Genomic DNA, 26,102 nt, shown 5'->3' with positions numbered 1-26,102 from the left:
CGCTCCCGACAGGACAGGAACTTCCTGCGTGCGCGTGCTCGGAACACCCACACACACCTCAGACAGATAGACAGACAGACAGGCAGGCAGGCAGGCAGATAGACAGACAGACAGACAGACAGGCAGGCAGGCAGGCAGGCAGACAGACAGGCAGACAGACAGACAGACAGACAGACAGGCAGGCAGGCTGACAGACAGACAGACAGGCAGGCTGACAGACAGACAGACAGGCAGGCTGACAGACAGACATACGTCAGGAGAGGACAGTGTCTACATGATGTCATTTACAATACCTGTCAAACTATCTTTTAAAATGTGGTTTGCCGCAAAAAAACAAACTGTTAATTATGAAATTAAAGCAATGAGATTAACTATTAGACTATTTTTGCTCTGTTAATTTCTAAGCTGAAAAGTGCCACATAAAAGTAGTGGACCGACTTTGGGCTTTTCTTTCAGGGACTGTATTCATATGGCATCACAATAAAGATTAAATTAAGTTTCAAACAGACTTGATATATTTTCTGTCTTTTCTTTATTTACTGTATATATCGTTGGAATAGAGGTGTCCCTTCCTGTGTGGCCTCTGATTCTCCAAACTCAAAGATGCATTGAAGAAATACCAGAAAGTAAGACATGGCTCTTTTTATTATTCAAACATTCAAAGAAGCTGACACAGATACTTCAAGGTGCTAATTAAAAAATGTGGACACAGCTTTGCTGATATCCCTAACAACAACATAATTTCAAATCGTGCAGGGTTGGTTCATTTGTACTACATATGTACAGAAATTAAAATAAACACACTGCACACTGGTCTGCACTGCCAGCAGAGCATGGACAGTTTTTGAAAGGGCTGCCAGGCAAAGATATGGCTAACACCAAACATCACAACTACTAAAACAAAGACAAGAAACCATGGCAGGTCATACCTCACCTTCATCTTCACTTCCACCACCTGTTCCAGTGTTACTTTTTATTGCTTCCTTTGTAAAACTAGCTTGTTGTTTTATCAGTTTTTAAGTCGCACACGGAGGTTGCAATCCTGTATTTTTTGCAGACAGCCTTCCATGAGTTTGACTGCAGAGGACATGTCTGATTGTGTGTTTGTGGGTACAAGGCCATCAGACACAAATGTGTATGGTGAAAGAAAAGTGGGCTTCACAATATTTGCTTCTATCAAAGAGGGGCCGTGCAGAAAAAGTTTGGTAATCATTTGATGACATACAGGACCTGGGTCATAAATAAGTGAGATGGTACAAATGTAAATGTATGCACCATGCAAAATAGCCTATTTTACCACTAGTAAGAGTGATATATAACCGCTCTGTATAGCTTTAAGTATTACTGTGTTTTACCCATAGACTGTGTAATTAATGGACATAGTATCCGTGACATTACCCATCTGTTTCTGTAGCTCTGTTTTGAAGCCAATCATCAGCGGGTGCCATATTGGTAATGCTCAACGCAACCTAACATCTGTCAAGCTAGTGTGGCATAAAGAGGCGGGCTGTGAGCCTCCTCGCCAGCAGCTACAGTGTTCCCGCCTGTCAATCAAGTCAGCTGTGCCTCTCATAATGAATAACTCCTAATCTTAATATCTTCAAAATCACTGCGTTATAAAAAAAATTCACCTCCTGTAAAGTGTTTGCCGATCGGGAAATGAGCTATCCAGACTACACTTGTTTTTTTGTACCAGGATGTTAACATGTTTATTTCTGCTGTAAAGATTGGCTTTTTTGAATTGGTGTGTATGTGGTTTCCCGTACTTCCAGAGCCAGCCTCAAGTGGACACTCGATGAACTGCAGCTTTTAACACTTCCACATTGGTTTTAATTCTCGCGGCCGGAGGTTGCCTCTTAGTTTTAACCAGTATTGTTGGCCTTTATAACAGATTCATATAATGCTGCAATATTTGGTTCTCATCTTGTACCAATAATGTTCGAAGTAGCTCAAAAGATTGACTTAAAATCTAACTGGTTGTTTTGTCTTTATTTTTCCTTTTTAAAGTCTCTTTGTAAAGCACTTTAATTTCTCTTGATTTGATTGAAAACAGTTACATAAATAAAGTAGGATTGATCGAGTGATCGGGGCAACATTTATATTAAAACAGTTTCATATTTTGTCGACTTTTTTTGTCAATTGGGGTAAAACATCAGAAAGATCTCTTTAAATACAGTCTTAACATTTTTTTACATCATGAAAATCTGCATAAATGAAAAAGAATGAATGTAATGTTAGATTGTCTGCTCGTCCCAGCCACTCATGCTCTTATTGTAAGCCTGGTTGCATCTCTTCAAAGACTCTGAGTCTGTAATTAACATGTATGGGAGTTACTAATTATGTCCAAACTTTCTTGAATAAACTTTTGTTCAGTTCTAGTCAGACTTTTTCTCACTGATGTCCTTCATGCAGTTGATATGAGTCACTGGACCTGCATACCTGTGTGTGACTCATTTCAGCAGTTATCACTTGAGGGGCGGGTCATTGTGTGTGGATGGGTCTATATATTCTCTTTACACTACTGTTCGGGGGCAGAGTGAAGCACACAGAGAGCTTTCCCCTTCAGTAGTGATCAGAAGTCACAGGTTTGCACACGTGAACACACCTTCCCCTCTCCTAATCCCTCTAAGTAGTTAATCTGTGCAGTTAGCCAGAGCTGTGCTCAAACACAAACATGAAGGTGTGACACAAGTGTTCATCACATGGTCGATGTGTCTCCGTCTGCAGTCCTGTCCTACCACTATAGTTGTTCTGATAACATCACCAGTATCAAATAATTCCTCCAATGCAGCCTGTGATGCAGTATTAGACATCTGCTACTCAATGTACTAATCTGATTCAGTGATTCATCAGCCCTCCTCTTAAACTGCATCATGTTTCCTCTTCTCTAAAACCTATAGAAGCACTGAGCAGACATGCACACAAAATGAAGGTGTTGAAAAACAAAGCAAAAGCACAAGTGCAAAAAATCTGCAGTTCCTCCAGTGTCCACTCGAGGCTCCAAAAGACAAGAAGACCCCATAAAGCTGCCTCTTTAAAACACTCATTTGACACAAAATTAAACATGTTTATAGCTTCATACAACATAGAACAACAACTCTGGTCCCTTTACCTCATTTCTTTATTCATGAACACTGTACAAGGGGGTCATCATATTTTAAAACTTGTCTGTGGATTATTCAAAGGCTGATCAATGCAAATATTTGCATCTTTAGGGGCTGATTTGACAGCAGGTTGGTGTGCTGTAGTTGTTTACCCAAAGGCTTAAAGCACACTTCAGCTTCACCTTTTTGCAGGTATCTAGATTAAGGCTGTGTTAACATTTCCAATATGATAACCACCATCGTTCAGCTTCATAAAACCTCTTCAGAAACCAAGGGCAGCATTACTCAGACTACTTTTACACAGTTCATTTTAGTTGCTTCCTCAAGATCTTGGCTTTCTTGTTATCTTGGGATAACAAAGCTGGATTTATCCAAAAAATGGATTAATGTACACTACCAGTCAAAAGTTTGTTAACATCTTCTCATTCAAGGGTTTGTATTTATTTTAATTATTTGAAAATCATTATTAGATTAATACCAAAGACTTCAAAACTATGAAAGAACATATATGGAATTATTTATTGAACAAAAAAGTGTTAAACAAAGCAGAATATGTTTTATATTTTAGATTCTGTGAAGTAGCCCCCTTTTTCCTTCATGACAGCTTTGCACACTCTTGGTATTCTCTCAGTCTGCTTCATGAAGTGGTCTCCTGGAATGGTCTCTAATTAACACGAGCCTTGTCAAGAGTTCATTTGTAGAATGACTTGCCTTCTTAATGTGTTTGAGACCATTAGTTATGTTGTTCAGAGGTAGGGTTAGTACACAATGGCTAGCCCTATTTGACTACTGTTGTAATCCAGATTATGGCAAAACCAGATTATTTCATAGTTTTCATGTCTTCAGTATTAATCTACAATTCCGAAAATGATTAAAATATATAAAAAACACTGAATGAGAAGTTGTGTCCAAACTTTTGACTGGTAGTCTATGTCTTTATCTTGAGGAAACAAAGCTTATCTTCCCTGGCGACAACACACTGGTTACTGATAGTTATAGGCCAGGCTGCCATTGCCCACATCAGTGCCTGAAGTAAAGTGTATTTCTAGGTCTGTTTTGTGCCTTTTCAACTCTGGGGATGCTTGTTATGATCATCTGCTGGTGGTGCAAGTAAATTAAAAAAAAACTAGTCTGAGATAACTAGATAAAGAAGTTGAGATCTCATGAAAACATCCAGAATATAATTTGTTATTATGAGTAAATACAAAATGTATGGCTGCATGTCCACTAAGGGCTTCTGCAGCCTACACAGCAGCAAATTATTTTATTGCTACGAGGAACTATTGTTTCAGAGCAGCAAAGAAAAACTGATTCATGTTTTACATGAGCAATCCACAGCAATAAGGTTCCAGCACAGAGAGTAACTAAAGATGATCACTCAAAATACCAGCAGTGATTTCACATCTTTCAGTTTAATGTGTTTGTATTTGAAATTCTCAGCTTCTATTATTAGAATCAGCAAATCCCAATATGGAGGAGTTTCAAATTAAAAATCAATGCTTCACAAGAACACAGCTCAGCTTTTTTCTAAATGTTAAACTTTTGATTATTTTTGCATGGGATTTGTTTGGAGTATTGGCTCAGGCCTTGAAAAACAAGGCAAAACCCTAGTACAAAGACCAGATGGCTCAGACCACAGACAGTTTAAAATCAAGTACGGCACAGCAGCTTTCCCCAGATGGAGTCGACATTTTAGAGCTGCCCCTGGTGGCCTGCTACAGTGTAGGTCAACAATCCTGCCTCCTCTTTTATAACCATAGACTATAATTAATTGACGTAGTATCCATGATGACACCCATCTGTTTCTGAAGTGCTGTTTTGAAGCCAATTGGAATAATACAATTCCAATTTTGGAAATGCTGAACTCAACCTAACTTCTGTCAAGCTAGTGTGAGGTAAAGAGGCGGGCTTTGAGCCGCCTCGCTAACAGCTACATTGTTTCTGCCTGTCAGTCAAGTCAGTCATGTCCTTAAACGGGCAAAACTCGTAATCTCAATCCATCTAGTAATCTTCATAATTGTCGCATTATAAAAAATAATTCAGCCCTCATATAGTGTGTGCCGATAGAGAAATGAGCTCTTCAGACTGAAGATGTTTTTTGTTCCAGGCTGTAAACATGTTTATTTCTGCTGCAAAGATTGTGTTTTTTTTTAATTAGTGTGTGTGTGGTTTCTATTTCTGCAGCCAGCCTCAAGCGGATACTCAATGAACTGCATTTTTTTAACATTTCCGCATGGGCTTCATATTTTGAGACCAGAGGTTGCCGCTTGGTAAGAACCCAGGGAACAAGAAAAATATATTTAAAAAATGACATGCTGACATTTTCTTTTCTCAAACGTGTTTTCAGTCAAAGCTGTTAATTATTTTCATACTGATTTTATGTGCAAGTGTTTGTTTTTTTTAGAAAAGCTTAGTATGTTTGTTAATTGATGTTAAAGAGAGAGGATATAACATCATGATTGACAGCTAAGTTGACAAATTATTACCAGAGTTTCTGACACTTAACATCAGAGTAGAGGAGGAACAGAGAGACAAAAGGTAATGCTGACACAACAGTCGATAAACTTTCCCGAGCGTCTGCTTTAAATCAACACAAGAATCTGTTCTGCTGTGGACCGTGCTGACCTGAGGGATCTTTAACATCGTATCTGCAAGTGAAATGTGTGTTTTGGTTAGAGTGAGGGGTGTGACGTCAGTCTCCTGGCTCCACCAGCCAGATCACTCCTGCACATGCCTTCAGCGCAATATGTCAGAGATGTTTCGGCTTCACATCACATCATATTAATATACCACAAATGGTTCAGACGTAAACTCTCTTAGAGGTAGGATAGAAAACAGAGCCTGTTCTCACAGTTTTCGGAGGGTGTCGGGTGTAAACGTGATAAAGAAAGGAGACAGAATCCAGCAGTGGCAGCTCTCATGTTTAACACAAATCAATACAGATAAACAGTTCTGCACAAACAAAGCATAATAAAATACACAAAGTCCAATTTCAATTAATAATTACATCAACATCTCACAAATCACTGTGCTCTAATTAACAGGATCATCTTTTAGAATTGATAAAGCACCTGTCCAATTTTTAAATGATGTAAAAATATATTACTTTAGTGATAGTGCCTCAAACAGCCCCTCGTGCTCCCTACAGAGGCCTGGTGGTGAAATAAAACAGCTGCACAGGTAACCTGTTAAATCAGATACTGCAAGGAGATCATCAGTTTCCTCTGAGTGCGATGCTAAGAGTCATCAACAGTTAATACAGTAGAATAACATCCATCTGGCAGTCAAATTTGGAGAGTTTAGATACATGACGTATTTCTGATCAGAGGATTTAGTGTAAGGCATCTCAGTGGTGCAAACAATAATCAGCATTCTGACAAAAAAATCAAAGAGGAGCTGCACAGACATGTTTCAATTGAAAATATAAACAGAAACCCAACATTGGTTTAAAAAATATATGCAACGGACCAATTCATGTTGATAAAAATACATATGAACTGTGTATAAAAAAGTCCCTGCAAGTTAGTTGTCCCAAAAATAACTGAAACTAGGATGTGTACTAGTGTTACGGAGTAGTGTTAAGGTAACATAACGATGTACAACACCTACTGGAGTAAACATACAGAGAGAGAGAGAGAGCCTGCTGCAGTCTGAACACAGGCTCACATAAAGAAGACTACCTCAAACCTCAAACAGCAACCAACGTGATATTCATCCGCATACAGTGTGTATTGTTTTTCCCAGCAAGTAAAGCATCATCAAGTCAAAGTGTGTCGGTACTGCACGATCCAGAAGGTAAACAGGAGTGTGTGAGTGTCAGTGGAGGAGAGGTAAGAGCTTGGGTTTCAGATGTCTCAGAAAAGAGAGTGAATCTTCAACAAATTTACAGTTTTCAGGCTGATGTGTGAATCATGTTTACAGTTACAGTACTTTCTATTTGTGCTACAGCACGAACACTGACAGGTTGCGCCATTCAAAAGGAACCTGGGACACTGGTTTCTTTTATACGTATGTTTTTTCAAATGAAGCACAGATGATTTCAGAGACGAAAATTAGAAAACACAAACAATCAGGCCGCCATTGTTGTTTACATTGCTGGGTCTGAGTAGTCAGGTCATACTCTTTCCCAGCATCAGATACTTGCCATCCCTTAAGCCAGCTGTGTTAAATACTTGATTCTGATTGGTCAGAACTGAAGAAGTTACAGAAAGGGGAAACAATCTGAGGGTGAGAGTGGTGATGGTGTTTGTACAGTAACTGCTCGTCAGTGCAAAGCAGGAAATATTAGGGCCATGGGATCGAGGAAAGACATCAAGATTTCAAGAATGAAGTTGGCTGGCTGCACTCCCAATAGTCTCCTGTATGTTATTTTACATAAAGATCAACTTAAGCCTGTAATTACAACTTATCTCCATGAAACTACAACTTAACTCTCATAAGAGTATTACTTTCTCATTCAATTACAAGATTTATCTCAGCATTTTACTTTTGCTTTTAAACTTACAAACTATTCTTTTACTTTATTACAAGTTTATTCTAATTTCCTGTCGTAAGAATACGAGAGCGTTTGCTGTAATGAACTCAAGAATGCAATGCAGTGTAAACAACAATGGCAGCCTACAAGTAAAGGCTTCCTTCAAATGTCCTGCAGAAGTTTGGAGGGTTTTGTTTGTTGACATACATATAAAAGACTCCAGTGTTAACCCAATAAGGTCAACACGCGTTACCCTGCTGGGTTCCTTTTAAGAGGAGTGTGCCCTCGCAGGACCCGGCCATACGTCTGCTCCCACAGCCTCTGGATGTTGCTCAAGTTGCAATGCTTTCTTTCAGTGAATGTGAGGGTGATCTGATTCTGACTTGTGCTTGGTCTTTCCTGATGGGGGAATCAGTTCAGATACTAACATAATCATTTCATCACGAAATGGCTTCCTGAGGGGTTGGCATAAAGGGAGGACAGTGCTGCTGTGGAGGCAAACGCACTTCAGGCCGGCTGTTCTAAAAACAAATGCACGCAGTATTTCCTGTTCTTAGTAGTGTGCCCGTGTGTAGTTTGTATTTGAGCTTGGTGTTGCAGGAGGAGGTTAATGACAATAAAAAAAGACAGTGTTGCAGGTTAGGGAGAAGGAGAAGGTTTTTTTTCTGACTTCCATTTGTTTCCATTTTTGCAGGTTAACATAAGAGACCAATGTTGGGCACAAAGCGTTGCTGTGGGTGCAGAGCTGGGCTTAAGGTTCCTCAGTGATGTGCCTAAGGCTCGGGGGCTCCTCCTTCCTCCATGGTGGCTGGTGGGTTTGGATCCTTGTGGAAAGGAGTCTCCTTGTAAATAAACCAGCAGTTACCGCCCCACAGGATCAAGTTCAAGAAGCCAAAGATCTGTGGAAACAGGACAACATGAGATGTTTACAGAGTATTTTTCAGTCTAACAGGTTTCACGAGTATGTTTGTGTTTCGGATTGAAACTCTCTCTTCTGCTGTGTAGACTTCAGAGGGTATTATTACCCAGCCTCCATGTTTACAGAGCTGAGCACAGGACTGTAAATCCATTAATCATGAATTATCGGCGTTACTATTTGTATTGAATTTTTATACGGATATTAAAATCATTATTTTTCTCTCTCCGTTTGAAAATAAAAAAATCCTGTCCACACATATAATCCCTGATTTTAAAGAACTTTTACATTTTCTTAAGTGCAGCATTGACAGCACAGGCTTGTAGGCAGATTACGCTTTTTTATGACATTCTAAATGAAACATAATAAAAAAATAGATACAAAAAAATATATATGTACACTACCAGTCAAAATGTTGGACACCTTCTCATTCAGTGGTTTTTGTTTATTCTAATTATTTTCAACATTGTAGATTAATACTGAAGACATCAAAACTATGAAATAATCTGGTTTTGCCATAATCTGGATTACAACAGTAGTCAAATAGGGCTATCCATTGTGTACTAACCCTACCTCTGAACAACACAACTGATGGTCTCAAACACATTAAGAAGGCAAGTCATTCTACAAATGAACTCTTGACAAGGCTCATGTTAATTAGAAACCATTCCAGGAGACCACTTCATGAAGCAGACTGAGAGAATACCAAGAGTGTGCAAAGCTGTCATGAAGGAAAAAGGGGGCTACTTTACAGAATCTAAAATATAAAACATATTCTGCTTTGTTTAACACTTTTTTGTTCATTAAATAATTCCATGTATGTTCTTTCATAGTTTTGATGTCTTTGGTATTAATCTACAGTGTTTCAAATAATTAAAATACAAACCTTGAATGAGAAGGTGTTTCCAAACTTTTGACTGGTAGTGTATATATTAAAAAAACATGATGCAACATCTGAAATGAATCCTCGCCAAGCGCCAATGGGAGCAGCTTTTCTTATTGGGCAGACAAATTTCAGCAATATTTGTGCCGAAATAATCACGTGATTAAAAAACGATGATGGATTTATACTGTCTTTTGCATGCTGTGTGGGATGCACTCTAGTTTTTCGGTCTGTGTGGGGACCTTAAATTTGAATTACCTTTAGTTCTGTACCAAACTGTTTCAGTATGCATCTGAACTGAAAGTGCCGCATTGAAACAGCTTTGCAATGCTTTTTAATCTGGCACTAATCCTTTAACATTTAATGTTCTTCAGTGACCGTGTACATAACTCATTAAACATAGTTAGACCCACACTGCTGCAGCAAAGAGTGAAACCATCTGATCAGAGAAGTGTATGTCCATTTTCATTTTGAACACCAGATGGCACTGTTTGAGCTCATGTGCAAAAAAAAATCAACAACGAGCCTCCCTCCAGATTTAAGTGGCATATCTTAAATTGGTTTTAAAAACGAATCTGTTAAAAATATATATTTTATCAAGGCAACAACTGTGATCTTCCTGAAAACAGAGTCAGATACGAGCATCAAAAAATGGAGGGCGGAGCTCTTCCTGGGTTAAAGAAGGTGTGAGTTTAAGGTGCTCTTTAGAGAGGAAAAACAGGAACCATTCTAAGCCTCTCTCTTTTGAACAGCTACGATGCTCTTTTCATGTCTTCATCGGGAAGTCAATTTTCACCTCTTGATGAAGGCTCGATGCCGAAACACGTGGAATTTGTTGTTAAGGTCTAAATGTCAAAATACAGCTTCATATATTTCACACCAAAAGTAAACAATCAACTGCAACTCTTCTTTTTCCAGAAGACATCAACAACAGAACATTCGGCTGAATGCAGCCTCACTTTAAAATCACTTACCACAGAGGCGTTGAGGCGGCCCATGGAGGGAAACGATCCCGGGGTACAGACTTCCTTGCAGTGCTCCACTAGGTGATCCGGGTTGACGGCCCATTTGACATCCGTCAGGCCTTTTCCCCAGGCCGCAGAGGACACAAACCACAGGAAGGCAAAGGCAGCAGTCACCACCAGGTCCTGGGGAAGGAGACACAGCAGACATGGAGGATGTTTGCATACTCTCATTGCATTTATTGGTCACGATAACCGTGAGGTGAAAATATGATATTGTGACTAGTCCCAACCCTCCTCAGATCCTGCACGGGTTTGTTTAAAGGTTGTTGTTGGATTTTAAAAATTCTGACCAGAGGTGTGTACTCACTATGACGGGCCCACGGCTGGTCTTGCGGTACACATGCTGGAATCCCAGGTAGAGGACCAGTGTGGCGGTGCAATAAAGGAACGCAAACACACCAACACACACAAAGAACTCTGCGGAGGAGGAGAAGTCACCCTGCAGGTAGAAGGTGTGGGATTCGCTGCCATTACAAAAAGGTATCTTGTAGGATACCGCTGACAACCTAAAGAGAAGTCGAGAGAGAGAGAGCTCTTAAAATATTGCTCCACAGCCCCTGATTTTACAGGTTTTCACAGCTTTTTGTGTGTTGTCAAGAGAAATCGAGTCCTCACCTGGGTAACTCTTCTATCCAAGGAGGCAAGCAGGGAAAATGTAGAAGGGTTAAGCGAGATTTGAGAGATTTTACAAAGACTGTGTGCACAAACTAAGCGGCAGAAGAATGCACCTCAGTGGCTGAGGGGATAGAGACTTCACGAAGCATCACTGAAGTTTTACGACTGACTTCACTTAAGAACCTCAGATGTAGTCATAATGTCATCCATATGCAATCATCTGAAAAGCTGGACTGTTAGATGTCTAATTACTGTATCAGTATTTTGTATTCAGGGCAGGTTAAGAGTTGAATCTACTGAGTACCAGTGGAGTTGACAAACTTTTCACCAGACGGTGGTGGTATTCTACAGCTGTACTGTTTGACAGCTGAAAGAGGAGAGGGGTCTAACGTGTGCTCCTCTTGGAAGTCCTCAGAAGTCAAAAGACTTCCCGGTGTGCTGCAGTACCTGAACGGGTAGTAGAACTCCGGATGGACATTTGACTCCTGACCCTCCTTGCATGTCACTTTGAAGTGTGTTTTCGCAGAGTAACCTCCGGTGGTGGCGAAGGCAAAGATGGCAAAGACCTGCAGAGGCAGAGAGATATGTCAGAAAGTACACACTACCCACAGAGGTCTCCTCACTCAATATCTGTATGTGCAGTAATCAAAGGGAACACAGTTTGATGAGATTTAAGTCCCAAGTTCAGTCAAGATTTAATAAAGACACTCTGAGCAGAAGAACTGCAAACCACAATCATTTTATTTATACTGTACCTTTCTAGACCAGCCGTCAAAAAGTGCTTCACAATAACAGAATGAAAACAAGGCATAAAAAGAAGGACATAAAATTGGGCAAAATACATAAAAACAGACAGGTGGGTCTTCAACTGCTTTTTGAAAATGTCCACAGCTCTTAGTCCTGGTGTAATACTGATCCAAAGTTGTGGAGCAACAACCTCCAAAGCACAGTCACATTAGTTTTAAACTGGATTCTGAACTTAAAGCTGGGGTTGGTACTGTAGACAGATCTAGATACACACTATGTTATACAGGTTAAAATGATCTTTATGTCCCGATGGCAATCAATACATAATGTGTTCTTAAAAAAGAGTGGAAAAAAAGCTGCTATCTACAGCCGGAGTAAACCTGGGAAAACACCAACCAATCCCTGCCACCACGAGCCAATCTATGAATCCAATCAAATCCCGTCCTGCCGTTCTGCCCGCCTCCTGCACATACATTTCATGTTTGTTTGTGTTTTTAACTTTCACTATGATAATGTTTTGGTGTTTTCTTATCACTGAGTGAGTTGACGTAGTGCAAAACACAAACGATGTGCTGAGGACCAGTTTTGAATCAGTCACCATCATATGGTCGCAAATCAGCGGCGCTCCTGCATGTGAGCGGGGAGCGTCGTTTTGGAGGAGCTCAGAGGGGAGGGGTTAGACAGAGTCCTGAGGATATGCTATATTTGAATTCATGCTAGTTTTCCGTGACTACCAACCCTAGCTTTCATGGGGAGTCAATGCAAAGACCTGAGTATGGGTGTTACAATGGACCTTCTGGATGATTTCGTGTGGAAATTAGATGCAGAGTTTTGGACCATTTGTAAACGGTTCATAGACGTGCTGCTGAAACAGTTGAACGAAGAATTACAATAATTCAAACAAGATGAAACAAGCTCAACTTTGTAGACAATGGGCCTGAGCTTTGCAATATTTCTGCTGAAACGAGGAGCGGACCAGATCAAAGATGTACACTTCCGTTCAAAAGTTTGCGGTCACCCAGACAATTTTGTGTTTTTCATGAAAACTCACACTTTTATTTATCAAATGAGTTACAAAATGAATAGAAAATATAGTCAAGACATTGAGAATGTTAGAAATAATGATTTTTAGTTGAAATAATAATTTTGTCCTTCAAACTTTGCTTTCATCAAAGAATGCTCCCTTCGCAGCAATTACAACATTGCAGACCTTTGGCATTCTAGCTGTTAATTTGTTGAGGGAATCTGAAGAAATTTCACCCCACGCTTCCTGAAGCACCTCCCACAAGTTGGATTGGCTTGATGGACACTTCTTGCGTACCATACGGCCAAGCTGCTCCCACAACAGCTCAATGGGGTTGAGATCTGGTGACTGCGCTGTCCACTCCATTACAGACAGAATACCAGCTGCCTGCTTCTTCCCTAAATAGTTCTTGCATAATCTGGAAGTGCGCTTTGGGTCATTGCCCTGTTGTAGGAGGAAATTGGCTCCAATCAAGCGCTGTCCACAGGGTATGGCATGGCGTTGCAAAATTGAGTGATAGCCTTCATTATCTCCCACTTTACCTGCACCAAAGCAGCCCCAGACCATCACATGACCTCCACCATGCTTGACAGATGGCGTCAGGCACTCTTCCAGCATCTTTTCACTTGTTCTGCGTCTCACTAGTCTTCTTCTGTGTGATCCAAACACCTTAAACTTCGATTCGTCTGTCCATAACACTTTTTTCCAATCTTCTTCTGTCCAATGTCTGTGTTCTTCTGCCCATATTAATCTTTTCCTTTTATTGGCCAGTCTCAGACATGGCTTTTTCTTTGCCACTCTGCCTAGAAGGCCAGCATCCCAGAGTCGCCTCTTCACTGTAGATGTTGACACTGGCGTTTTGCGGGTACCATTTAATGAAGCTGCCAGTTCAGGACCTGTGTGGTGTCTATTTCTCAAACTAGAGACTCTACTGTACTTGTCTTCTTGCTCAGTTGTGCACCGGGGCCTCCCACTTCTCTTTCTACTCTGGTTAGAGCCTGTTTGTGCTGTTCTCTGAAGGGAGTAGTACACATCGTTGTAGGAAATGTTCAGTTTTTTGGAAATTTCTCGCATGGAATATCCTTCATTTCTAAGAACAAGAATAGACTGTGGAGTTTCATATGAAAGTTCTCTTTTTCTGGCCATTTTGAGAGTATAATTGAACCCACAAATGTGATGCTCCAGATACTCAACTAGCTCAAAGAAAGGCCAGTTTTATAGCTTCTCTAACCAGCAAAACCATTTTCAGCTGTGCTAACATATCTGCACAAGGGTTTTCAAGATGTTTCTAATCATCCATTAGCTTTCTAACGCGATTAGCAAACACAATGTACCATTAGAACACTGGAGTGATGGTTGCTGGAAATGAGCCTCTATACACCTGTGTAGATATTCCATTAAAAACCAGACGTTTGCAGCTAGAATAGTCATTTACCGCATTAACAATGTATAGAGTGTATTTCTGATTAATTTAATGTTATCTTCATTGAAAAAAACAGTGCTTTCCTTTCAAAACTAAGGACATTTCTAAGTGACCCCAAACTTTTGAACGGTAGTGTACATGCTGATCCAAACTCAAAGCCTGGCCCATTTGGATCCCAAGATTTTGCAGGGTAGGCTTTACAAGATAAGAAATCAAGATGTTTTACCATATTAACAAAACATGCTCTGGAGCAGAGACAAGAACCTTCGGCTTTATTGATAGGACAGCTGAAGAGAGACAGGAAACGTGGTTAGTGGGGGATGACATGACATGCAGCGAATGGCCAGGAGTCGAACCAGCGACCTCTGCGGTGAGGACTATAGCCTCTGTATATGGGGCTTGCTAAGACCACTGGCACCCCCAAGAACCTCAGTTTTGTCTATGTTCAACTGGAGAAAATAATCTTCCATCTAAAGTAAAACAGACAATTTAGAGACACTTCAGAGTAGAATGTCTTCAGCATAACAATGATAAGAGACATTTTTAGAAGTTCTTTTAAAGGTGACATATCATGCAAAATTGACTTTTTAATGGTTCTCTACCTGAAATATGTTTCCCTGGCATGTCTACAAACCCCCCGAGAATGAAAAAAATCCATTCTGCCCCTGTTCTGTTTTCTCCACCTTTCTGTAAATGTGTGTGAAACGAGCCGTTTCAGACTTCCGTGTTTTTGTTACGTAACAACAATATCCGGTCTGTCACAGAGTCAGAGCTCGGAGCTTGTTCAGCCCATAGACTGTATAAAATAATACTGAATCCCCCCTCTGTTTTTCATTACCTGCACAAATGTGTGCTAACAAGGAGCTTAGGAGGGAGGCATGCTAGTTGTAGGCTGTCTTAATAAACACAAAGGTCGGTTTTACTCCCCACGTCTGCAGATTTGAAGATCTAGTGGATGATTTTTATTTATCATGGATAAGTGCGAGCGCTAGTAAGCATAGCTACATAGCTACATGTCGTAGCTGTAGCTGTGTACCAAGACACACGTCTACATACTGACAAATAAAACAACAAGAAACACAGAATCTGTGACCAATCCTTCAGAAAGGTCCCGCTGCCTTTCTGGCAGAGGTCGGTTTTACTCCACACGTCTGCAGATTTGAAGATCTAGTGGATGATTTTTATTTATCATGGATAAGTGCTAGCGCTAATTAGCATAGCCACATAGCTACATGTTCATAGCTGTAGCTGTAGCTGTGTACCAAGACACACGTCGACATACTGACAAATAAAACAACAAGAAACACTAAATCTGTGACCAATCCTTCAGAAAGGTCCCGCTGCCTTTCTGGTAGAGGTCGGTTTTACTCCCCACGTCTGCAGATTTGAAGATCTAGTGGATGTTTTTTATTTATCATGGATAAGTGCTAGCGCTAGTTAGCATAGCCACATAGCTACATGTTCGTAGCTGTGTACCAAGACACACGTCGACATACTGATAAATAAAACATCAAGAAACACTAAATCTATGACCAATCCTTCAGAAAGGTCCTGCTGCAGGCGCCTCTCCGTCAGGATCAGATTCTGGATCAGATTCAGAGGGTTGAAGTAACATGATCTCTGAGCAGCCGTGTATATTCAGCCAACATGTAAACATTAGATCAACGTGCTGGAGAGCTGAGGCACATCCACTTCCGGAGGGGGCGTGGTCAGAAGGAAAACAGAGTGTTCTGAGGGGGGCTGAAGAAGAGGGTTTTTCAGGCAGACCAAAATCTGATTTCAAAGTGTTTTTTTGAGCATAAACTTTAAAGACATGTTTTGGGGACCTCTTAGACCAATATATATTGATGAAAAAAGCGTGATATGTCACCTTTAAAAAAGTTTAAACTGTTTTCCCGCGTGGTGATGTCTTGGTGATCAGCAATGTCTTTTTGTTCCGTTTGTTTTCACTATCGGGAGTTTGCGCTCCTACTAGCTAGAGTACAGTAATTGAGCTCTCAGCCTGCAGGGAAAGTTGTGAGGCACAGACCCCCGAGCTCTCTGCCAGAAACTGCTGGTCACTCTTTAACTTAAATATTGGACTCATTGAATCAAAAGAGCACTCCACACGGTGAATTTACCATAAAACATAAACAATATACCTCCGTTTTCTGTGAATGCATGATTATGACCAAGTGTGGGAGAAAAGATGTGAGAAAAGTTGCATAGCCAGACCGGTCTGTGTCACTATCTTTTCCAGCACAGCGTGCACTCAGCGTTCAATAAATGGGGATGTGTTTTTTTAATCATGTCAGGTCGCACGCAGTCATGGTGGAATAATTTTTCAGGACAACACGTGATTTTTCCAGGACATTTTACTTTTTTCCTCCTTTTCCAGGTGTTTTCCAGTACTGGAAAACTGGACAACTGTTTTCTAGGTTTTCCAGGACACGTGTGAACCCTGCATAGACTGTATAAAATATGGACGTAGTATCCGTGACGTCACCCATCTGTTTCTGAAGCGCTGTTTTGAAGCCAATTGGCGGCGGCGGCAGCCATGTTGCTGCTGTCGAGTGATTGTGACATAAAGAGGCAGAGTTTGAGCCTCCTAGCCAACAGCTACAGTGTTCCCGCCTGTCAATCAAGTCAGCTGTGCCTCTCATTTGAAGACTCGTAATCTTAATATCTTCGAAATTGCAGCGTTAGAAAAAAATTCACCCCCGTACAGTGTGTGCCGATCGAGAAATTAGCTATCCAGACTACACTCGTGTTTTGTACCAGACTGTAAACATGTTTATTTTGTAAGTGGTTTCCGGTACTTCTGGAGCCAGCCTCAAGCAGATCCGCAATGAACTGCAGTTTTTAACACTTCCGCATTGGACTCATATTTTTAGACTGGAGGTTGCCGCTTCGTTCTGGCTCAAAAAACTGAGAAACTAACCCCCGAACAGACACACCACAGAACGCCACAGGAAGTCATTGCTGCCTGTGGCCATCAGACTGTACAACTCCTCCCTCTGATGACTGAACTATATTCTGTACTGTGCAATAACGTGCAATACACTGTGCAATATCCCTGCCACTTCAACATCCTGTATACAATACCTTCATTCCCATTGTTTTTGTACAGTATATAGCGAACTGTAACTATTCTATCTTCTATACTATCTTATTTTATTCCTTCTTTCTATTAATATTTTGACTTTTTCATACTGTGTATAAGAGCATTCTGTAACAACTGAATTTACCCCCGGGATAAATAAGTATTTCTGATTCTGATTCAGATATGGGGATAAAAGCTCAGAAACATGGAGAGGGACGAGTTCAATCTTTTAAGAATCTTAAAAGAGTCTGGTCCAGAGATTTCAGGGAGCATGAGGATGTTTTTTTCAGCAAGCTTCTGTAGAGAGATGGTGAAAGAGTCACCAGGTCCTCCGGTCTGGAGGATCAAATGAGGGAGTGATGTTTGCACTGGTTACATTCATTTGGAACAACAGGTGCAGGTACATTCAAACTGATGATACCATGATGCCGTTTCTCCTCCCATGATTTAAATATGCAACTTTTTTCACTTTCTGCTGAATGAACTAACTTGCCCTCTTCCCTATCACACTCTTCCCTGCTGTTGCTTTATTCAAACAGGAAACTAACCCCCACACAGACACACACAGACACACACAGATACACACAGATACACACACACAGACACACACAGGCACACAACCATCTCTCTTTTTCAACTACCAGGAAGTATGACGAACCATTTAATCTGAACCTTTAATCAAAACATTGCGCTTTAACCTTTTATTAATTACAAAGTGATCTGTGCACCGTTGTAAATGCTTTATAAGCTTTATGCAAACACAAAACATTTAGCATCTACTGCATTTATTGACCATTTGTATGAAATCAATTTGGCCTCAAGATATCTCACATGTGAATGACGAGTCAGCATAAAGTACCAAGCAGTTACAGGACACATAATTGAGACTTGAAATGCTGCACATTAACTTTGAATGACTTTTTTTCCTGAGCGTCAGTTTTTTTGCTTATTACATCAGAATTGATGTCCTCAAAATACTCTCCTCCAGAGAGAAAAACATGCTGATATGTGCTGACGGAGAGCAGACACCAGCAGGAAAATGGAAAGTGAAGAGGAACCAAGACACTTCCTCAGACACGCAACACAAACTGACTGTGCAGAAAAGCTGTGATAAAGTAAATCCTGCAGTCCACATCTTACAAAGATTTATGAGCCAGTGAGAGAAAAACCCCCCAGAGCTACTTTATAACCGAGGCCTTTGGAAAACATTTATCCAGGAACGAAACAGTGAACTGAGAACAACCAGACAACAATGTTGTTAAGACCCTGACTGCTGCTGTTTTATCCTATTTTTAAAGATGACACTACACGCCAGAATAGAAACACAGAGCAGAGTGGGATTTCTGTTGTGTAGCCAGCAGTGACATTATACACATGCCGCCCGTGTCGCTAATATCTGGACGGTAGGAAAAAGAGTTTCATTACAGCACGGATACAGGACTGCTTACTGTAGTGATAGTCCAGCAAACAAAGCTTTCCACATACTGTTTGACCGTTTACAAAAATGAATCTGCTGATTCCACGTGTTTGAGACATTATTACTTCATCATGTTTGTGGCCTCTCATTCAAAGTGAAGCAGGATTAGCACATCGGTTAGTTTTTAGTCCTGTCCCTTTAACTGCTGACTTACCCGTGAAGACGTCATGAACATCTGTAATTAATCATGAGTATTGATGATCTAAACACCGTTGTTAATGCATTAGTTCATGTGATGTGCCATCATGAAGTCAGGTCAATGCGTTATTTCCTAGTATCGATACAATCGATTTATTACCTTTTGAAACTTTGTTCGATCGATATATGTCGTCCGGAAGGCCAACTTGCCGAGCACAGATTAATGTAGTCGGATCACAGGAATATTAATCAATACATCAATGTAGTAGATGAATCGTTACACCCCTACCAAAATGTGCCAAACAGGCGACTTGTTGCTTCATGACAGCTCATATTTAATATTACACAATCTGTTCTGATGAACCAAAGCGGTTTAGAAAACTGCTTTGAGTGCATGAAATCCTCAAACTGAAACCAACTTCAAAGAAGAGTTGTTCCTCTCTCACAGTGAGACTACATTTCCCCCAAAGCATTGGTGGTGTTGCATTAACAGTCTCGTAAAGTATGTGCACTTAAGTATGTGAACAGTGAATGTCAAAGGGCAGCTCCCTCCACACACACCTCTCCCCCCTCCCAGGACATCCTCCTCCTTCCAATAAAAAGCTCCTGATTACTGCATGTGATTCCTGCTTCCGCTCTTTCTCTCAAGAATAACGTCCTTTGTTCACTCACACCCACATCTACCCAAAGCAAGCACATTCCCATATCATCAGGCTCCTTTTCAACTACATAACAGATGTGTACAATAGGCTGCAGCACAGCAGGGGGGCTGCAGAGCTAGCTGGTTTGACAGCAGACATAAACATACGCGCAGGGAAACAGAGTGCAGTATTTAGCAAGCTTCACGCCCTCTGAGGATTTCCAGGAATGGGTTTCATCTTTCAGGTGTCTCTGGGTCCGCACAACATTTCTCTGCTATCATTTGAGCCTTGTTTGACCCACCCAGACCAATATGACAGCACCCCAAATAAGACCTGCTGATGGAATGGGGTGGGGGTTCCCTGTCTGGAGTCCCAGTCACACCCACTCTGCCTCTCCTGTTCAGGGAGCGGCTGACAGATAAGAGACAGCAGCAGCCAGTCACGAGGTTCTGACAGCAGCAATAACACATTTTATACAGCAGCCTTTATTTGTCTGAAACAGGTCACCATGCAGATATGAAGCTTTAGTGACCCAATGAGATCCAAAAGTTCATGATTATGGAAATAATCACATGACCAACTCCCTGAGTGGTGACCAGCCTCCACCTGACACTGTGACAAACAACTGCTCCTCCTTAATGTTCATGTTTACAGGCTGAGGCACACACACCAGTCTGATCCAGTCCTATCATACTAAACATCTTCCAAATAGCATTACAAAGAGAGAGGGGGGCAATCTGTTTTCCAAGAGCTGGGATACTAAGAAAAGCCTCACCCTGGAGGAGGGCTCTCCATTTTGGCCTTTGAAACCGCAAAGAATTCAACTTTCTGAACTCCCTGGAGATCCCGAAAAAGGCTCGGCTTTGAGAATTAAAGCACCAATCTCTGCAGGCTCAGAAAACACCACAAAGTAGAAAAATCCTCAAACTCAAAAATCAGAACCAGATCTTCATCTTCACCAGGGGTTCCCAGTGTGGGATGTGAGATGTCTTCCAGAATGTTTTTTTTAGTTATCCAAAAATAGTACATTTGACCCATTGTAGTAAAAAAAAAATAGTAGCTAAACTTGAAATAAAACATTGAAAGTAGAAAATGTAATGAGCTTTCTGCCTTTCTTTTTGCCAGATGACTCCTAAGTTTAGAGTTAGTGAACAGTTAATTATCAAAAGCATCAGTAGCAGCAGGTTCATTCATAACAGCACATGAAACACAGACACATGCTGATATAGGTAGGTTAATTTTCTGCAGACCAGCTAAATGAAGCCACATTAAAACACTTTGAGGGACTGTAGGAGCCACAAGTCTTAAAAGTTTGGGATCCTCTGATCTAGACAATCAGTAGTTCCACTGAAAACAAGGGGTCAAATTAATTCACAGAATTTAACCAACCATCACCTCACAGAGGGAATCAAAGGAAGTGAGGGACTGCAGAAGACAACACTGAAAAAATGAACACAGGAAGTTATAGTGAGGAATGATAAACCTGAGAATTACTCCTCACATGATGAAAGGAAGAATGAAAGTGGAAGATGTCATTTCTTGTTTCTGTTTTCAAATCTTTGAGATTGGTTTCACTTTGACTGAGGAGTGTATGAAAATCACTATACAGTGAAGTCTCTTTAATAGTATCCATTACAATTAAAAGGTCTTTTTCTTTGTGTTGGGTTTAAAACAAGCTTCAACCTTCAGTGTTGAAAAATGATGCAAATGTGGAAGCACAAAAAACTGCAGTTCCCGCGAGTGCTCTCTTGAGGCCGGCAGCAAGAGCCAATGAAGCTCTATGAGGTCCCCTCCTTACAGCAGGATCAAACATGTTTGAAGCCAGTTATTAAAAATAGCTTGGTATCTATATCTCATTTTTTATAGCAGAAAACTGTGCAGGGTTAACTTTTTATAAAGCATCTATTTTGAATTTACAAAGTTCAAGATCTGTGCATAAATCTGCATAATTCAGGGTGTGGTTGACCCCATTCAAGCTATCTGCCTCATAAAGCTTCTCCAGCAATGTGTGGCGTCACTGAGACTACGTCCATGTTTTAAACAGAGCATGATTCCAACCTGACTGCTACATGGCAGCTGTACTATCTCCTCTGCTTTTTGACTCTTCCTCAAAGAACACAGAATGTTGGAGCAGGTTGAGCCAAAGGGTCTCTAGCATAAAATACTAAAGTATATCACAATATATGTAGCTGCATTGAAACTAGGCCTACACAATGTGAATTACTGTGATAAAAATGTGAAGTGCAATTTATAAACAAAATTACGGAGTGCATATTAACCAAAATATGAAGCCCATGCGGAAGTGTTATAAACTGCTTTTCATCGAGGATCCGCCTGAGGCTGGCTGCAGAAACACCGGAAACCACACACATTCAAAGAAGACGATCTTTGCAGCAGAAATAAACATTTTTACAGCCTGGTACAAAAAATGAGTTCAGTCTGAGGAGTCTGAGGAACACATCGGTCGGGGGGGGGGGGGGGTGAACTTTTTTCTAATGCGATGGTTCAGAAGATATTAAGATTACAAGTTTTTGCCCAAATAAGGACATGACTGACTTGACTGACAGGCGGGAACACATAGCTGTTCGCTAGGAGCTTCAAACCCTGCCTCTTAACGCCACACTCTTTCGGTTGAGTTCAGCATTTCCAATATGGCTGCCGCCGACTGGCTTCAAATCAGTTCTTAGGAACAGATGGGTAACGCCACGGATACTACATCCATTATTTATACAGTCTATGGTATTGACTTTATCATGTAACGTACAGTCCGTGTTTGCATCATGCCCCTCCCCTGCCTGTCCACAATGCCTCCTCATTAATTCAGAGAGAAGTTTTTTTCTTGACCAAATGAACATTATTAATTGAGGGGCGCTGAGAGTTAGCTCATCTGACTCAAACAAAAGTCTGTGAAAGCAGGGACATTACACCCTGGCCTCCATCTCAACGCAAAACTGCATACTCTGCTGATGAGTGTGAAAGCAGTGTGTCTGCAGAGAAATGTTTTTCTTATTTTTTATAATGGATTCAGACTTTTGCAATGTGTTTATTGCAAACAGTCATATTGCAATAATTTACTAGCTTTGTTTTGTGTACTTTTACTTGTAAAAATCTGTACTTTTACTTTTACTGAATCAGAAAAAGTTGTTAAATGTTGTACTTTTCTACATTTTACACAGCATCAGTTGCTGATTAAAAACAGTGAAAAATAAAAAGGACAAGCTTTCTGCAGGTTGACTGGCTGATATCTACCTGGTTTGTCCTTCCCAGGTCAATATCTCATCAGAGAAACATTGCTTTACAAAACCAGAGTGGTATACTACAAAGCTGGACTTGCGGTTATCAAGGTAACTTCTGGGTTAACTCTGAATTTTCAGGACTACGAAGGTGGTTCCCGTTTTACCAATCAGGTCGCTCGATCAGGGAGCTCTGAGCTGATCGCAAGGAGAGAGAGACGGGCAGGACACTTTGTCTACCTATAGGTTTGTATATATAAAAAACTGATGACAGTTATTGATTATCTTTCCTGACGTCATACTTAAACATAGTCTAAAATAAGCTAGTCAGATTAAGTTGTTGTAGGACTACTGTATTAAATATAACACTGTGTGTGCTTATCACTTTGAATCATGTTCTGATTTTTATTTCTCCACAGCGATCAGTTTGATACTGTCAGGACTGCAGCTGAAATATTATGTCTAAAACTGTCACACACACGACACAAGATTAAATCAGAGAGAGAGATCACTGTCAGGGAAAAAAGAGTGTTTAGATACGTCAGATATGTCTGCACTAAATGATGAGAAATAGGACGTGATTTGCGCATTCAAACTGTGTTTTTGTCTAATCTCTCAGTTCTTCCTTCATGTTTCAAACTCATCTGTGTTGAAGTTAATCTGGATTATGTGTTTAACTTCTTAATATTTTTCTTATATCAGTGCAGTGTTTGAAATTCATGTCGATGTGCTTACGGCAGACTGTCCATGTCTGTGATTGGTCACATGTTGCATTCTCCGCCCCGTTCATGTGAACGCGCTCAGGGTAATTCTGGATTGACTCATCATGTTGATAACCAGCTTCGTGTGACAGATTAGCGCGATCTCCTCTGTCAGGTTCAGTGAAGCCGGATCATCTGGGATATATTGAACTCGCTTCGTAGTATACCCCTCTGGTAAGGTACAATGCTTTTCATCAGTACGACCTGTCTTGCAAGCTGGACAATTCATGGTGAACTCTTTGCACAGCTGTGACTTGATGCAGGGGGCTACAAAGTGACAAACCAAAAAGAAAAAAGTAGCCAATAACCTCAACCTTGATAGGTGTTGTGTCAACAAAATCTATGCACACACACACACACACACACACACACACACACACACACACACACACACACACACACACACACACACACACACACACACACACACACACACACGTCTCCTGTTTGTTATACTTCAACAGATGGCTCAGGAAGATAGAAAGATATGCTTTTACATAATATGGACACATCTCCCCTCAATAGTTTTACTTCACTCAGGTAAAATGATCTCAAAGCAACGTCCCTTTCACTTTAGCAGATTATGTCAGTACCTCTTCCTGGGTACAGTCCATCAAAAATACTCCTGGTAAAATCAATACTGCTGTCTTACATAGTTTTTACAGAGCTTTCTGCAGGGCACAGACTGTTACTACGCTGCTTGAATCTACACAGCTGGCCTTCATCACCAGAGCTGCATATAAAGCTGGTCTGCATTAGCAATAACACACACAGCATCAAAAACACTGAAATTGCGCAACGACTATTATCATAGCTTGTCTTTCTAATAAGGCCCTGTCTCGGGGATTTACTGGGATGTTGTTTAAGCTCACTGCTCTTCACAGTCAAATCTACTATGAAACAGAGCTCGTGGCTCACAGTGGAAGGTTGACATCATGATTTGGGTTAACATTTTACTAAGGAAATCAGCAGGTAACCTACATCATGCATTGTAAACCGACCAACCCTGGCCTGATTTAACTCAGAGAACCAGGCCAAAAGCCAAGACAACATAGTTACAGATAAAGGATGCAGAGACGGAGCAATCTGCAACCTTTAAAATGTTTTACTGTCTTTTAAATAAGAACGTTTACTAAAATATCTTTCCACCAGTACTAAGAGTAGTTTGCACGGTGTCCTAACAAGGACCAAAAAAGTAGATCGGATCACTCCTGTTCTTAGATCTCTACACTGGCTTCCTGTCTGTCAGAGAATAGACTTTAAAATCCTGCTGATGGTTTATAAAGCACTGAATGGTTTAGGCCCAAAATACATTGCTGATCTGCTGCTACTTTATGAACCACCTAGACCTCTGAGGTCATAAGGTACTGGTCTGCTTTCAGTCCCAAGAGTCAGAAAGAAACATGGTGAAGCAGCGTTCAGTCATCCACACATGTGGAACACACTCCCTGAAAGCTGTAGGTCTGCTTCAACACTCACCTCTTTTAAATCAAAGATTAAGACTTTTTTATTTGCCACTGCCTTCCTATCTTAGCTTATTTTAACTCACTTCAAATGCAAGTTTTAATTTTACTTTTAATATATTTCTAATTTTCCTTTTATTTTCTGTTTTATTATATTTGTCATTTTAATTGTGTTCTTTTATGCTTATCTGAATGTTTCCAATGCTTTTAATGTTTTAATGTAAAGCACATTGGGTTGCTCTTGTGTATGAAACGTGCTATACAAATAAAGCTGCCTTGCCTATTACAGAGGACTGATATGACACGAATAATCTGCAACCTTTTAAACGGTTTGCTGTCTTTTAAATAAGAATATGGACTAAAATATCTTTCCACCAGTACTAAGAGTAGTTTGCACGGTGTTTGGTATCATTACTGAGGACTGGTATGAGACGATATGAACATCGGGGAATAAATCATGACAGGAATGATGAGTGGAAAACATATTCATAAGGGAAACAAGGTTAGGCATCTACAGTAGAGACACTTAGGTGTGTTTTTTACTCACCCATTCTAGGACTCGAATAAACCCCAGGGGTTCCTTCAGTGGTCCCAGATCCAGAGCAAACAAAGACGTCAATGTCTGAAAACAACAAACACTGTTTTTGAAAGTCGCCAACAAATAACCGAAAACTGTCGCGTTAGTTTACCCAGTTGATTCACTGTTTCCCTGTGCACCAGAATACCTTTCGGTACCTGTTTGTCACCTTGCAGCAGTGAACTGGCCCTGCCCTTGTTAGCTAACCCTGCTAGCACGAGCTAACGCTAACTTACCTGGTAAATTAAGCTAACTCACCTACCTGAACAGTAGCCATGGAGACGCGCAACAACGACACAGGAGGTGGTGTTTCGCTCCTAAACTTCTTAGTTTGTTGGTTCAGTTCACTTTAAGTTAACCTCTCCGTTTGCATTCAACAAGTGGGGAGTGAATCGACGGTTCCTGACAGTCAGCAGGCGGCAGACTAACCCAGTTTAATAAGGGACTTCTGTCAAACCCTGAACACCCGGACCTGTCAGACCGTCGACTTCCGGGATGACTTTTCAAAATAACGCGTCA

At 40.7% G+C, this 26,102-nt stretch overlaps 1 protein-coding gene across 1 annotated transcript; it reads right to left on the bottom strand.

Annotated features, from left to right (window-relative positions):
• Positions 1–6,004: 6,004 nt before the first annotated feature.
• sypl2a (synaptophysin-like 2a) lies at positions 6,005–26,102 on the bottom strand. The gene is made up of 6 exons (XM_034693394.1): positions 25,846–26,102; positions 25,554–25,628; positions 11,465–11,583; positions 10,710–10,908; positions 10,352–10,525; positions 6,005–8,477 (listed from the first exon to the last, which is right to left on the bottom strand). Exons 1-6 carry the CDS (start codon positions 25,858–25,860, stop codon positions 8,352–8,354), a joined length of 708 nt encoding a protein of 235 aa, XP_034549285.1. The 5' UTR covers positions 25,861–26,102; the 3' UTR covers positions 6,005–8,351.

Source organism: Notolabrus celidotus, chromosome 1, assembly GCF_009762535.1.
Source record: "Notolabrus celidotus isolate fNotCel1 chromosome 1, fNotCel1.pri, whole genome shotgun sequence".
Taxonomy (NCBI): Eukaryota; Metazoa; Chordata; class Actinopteri; order Labriformes; family Labridae; genus Notolabrus; species Notolabrus celidotus.
This window is presented reverse-complemented; position numbering and strand designations above follow the sequence as displayed.

Excerpts from the sequence above, each read along its gene's own strand:
- sypl2a (XM_034693394.1), bottom strand. Across the intron at positions 11,584-25,553 it reads TTATTCGAGTCCTAGAATGG|GTCTTTGCCATCTTTGCCTT; the intron begins GTGAGTAAAAAA and ends CTGCCTCTGCAG. Across the intron at positions 8,478-10,351 it reads GCCGCCTCAACGCCTCTGTG|ATCTTTGGCTTCTTGAACTT; the intron begins GTAAGTGATTTT and ends CTGTTTCCACAG.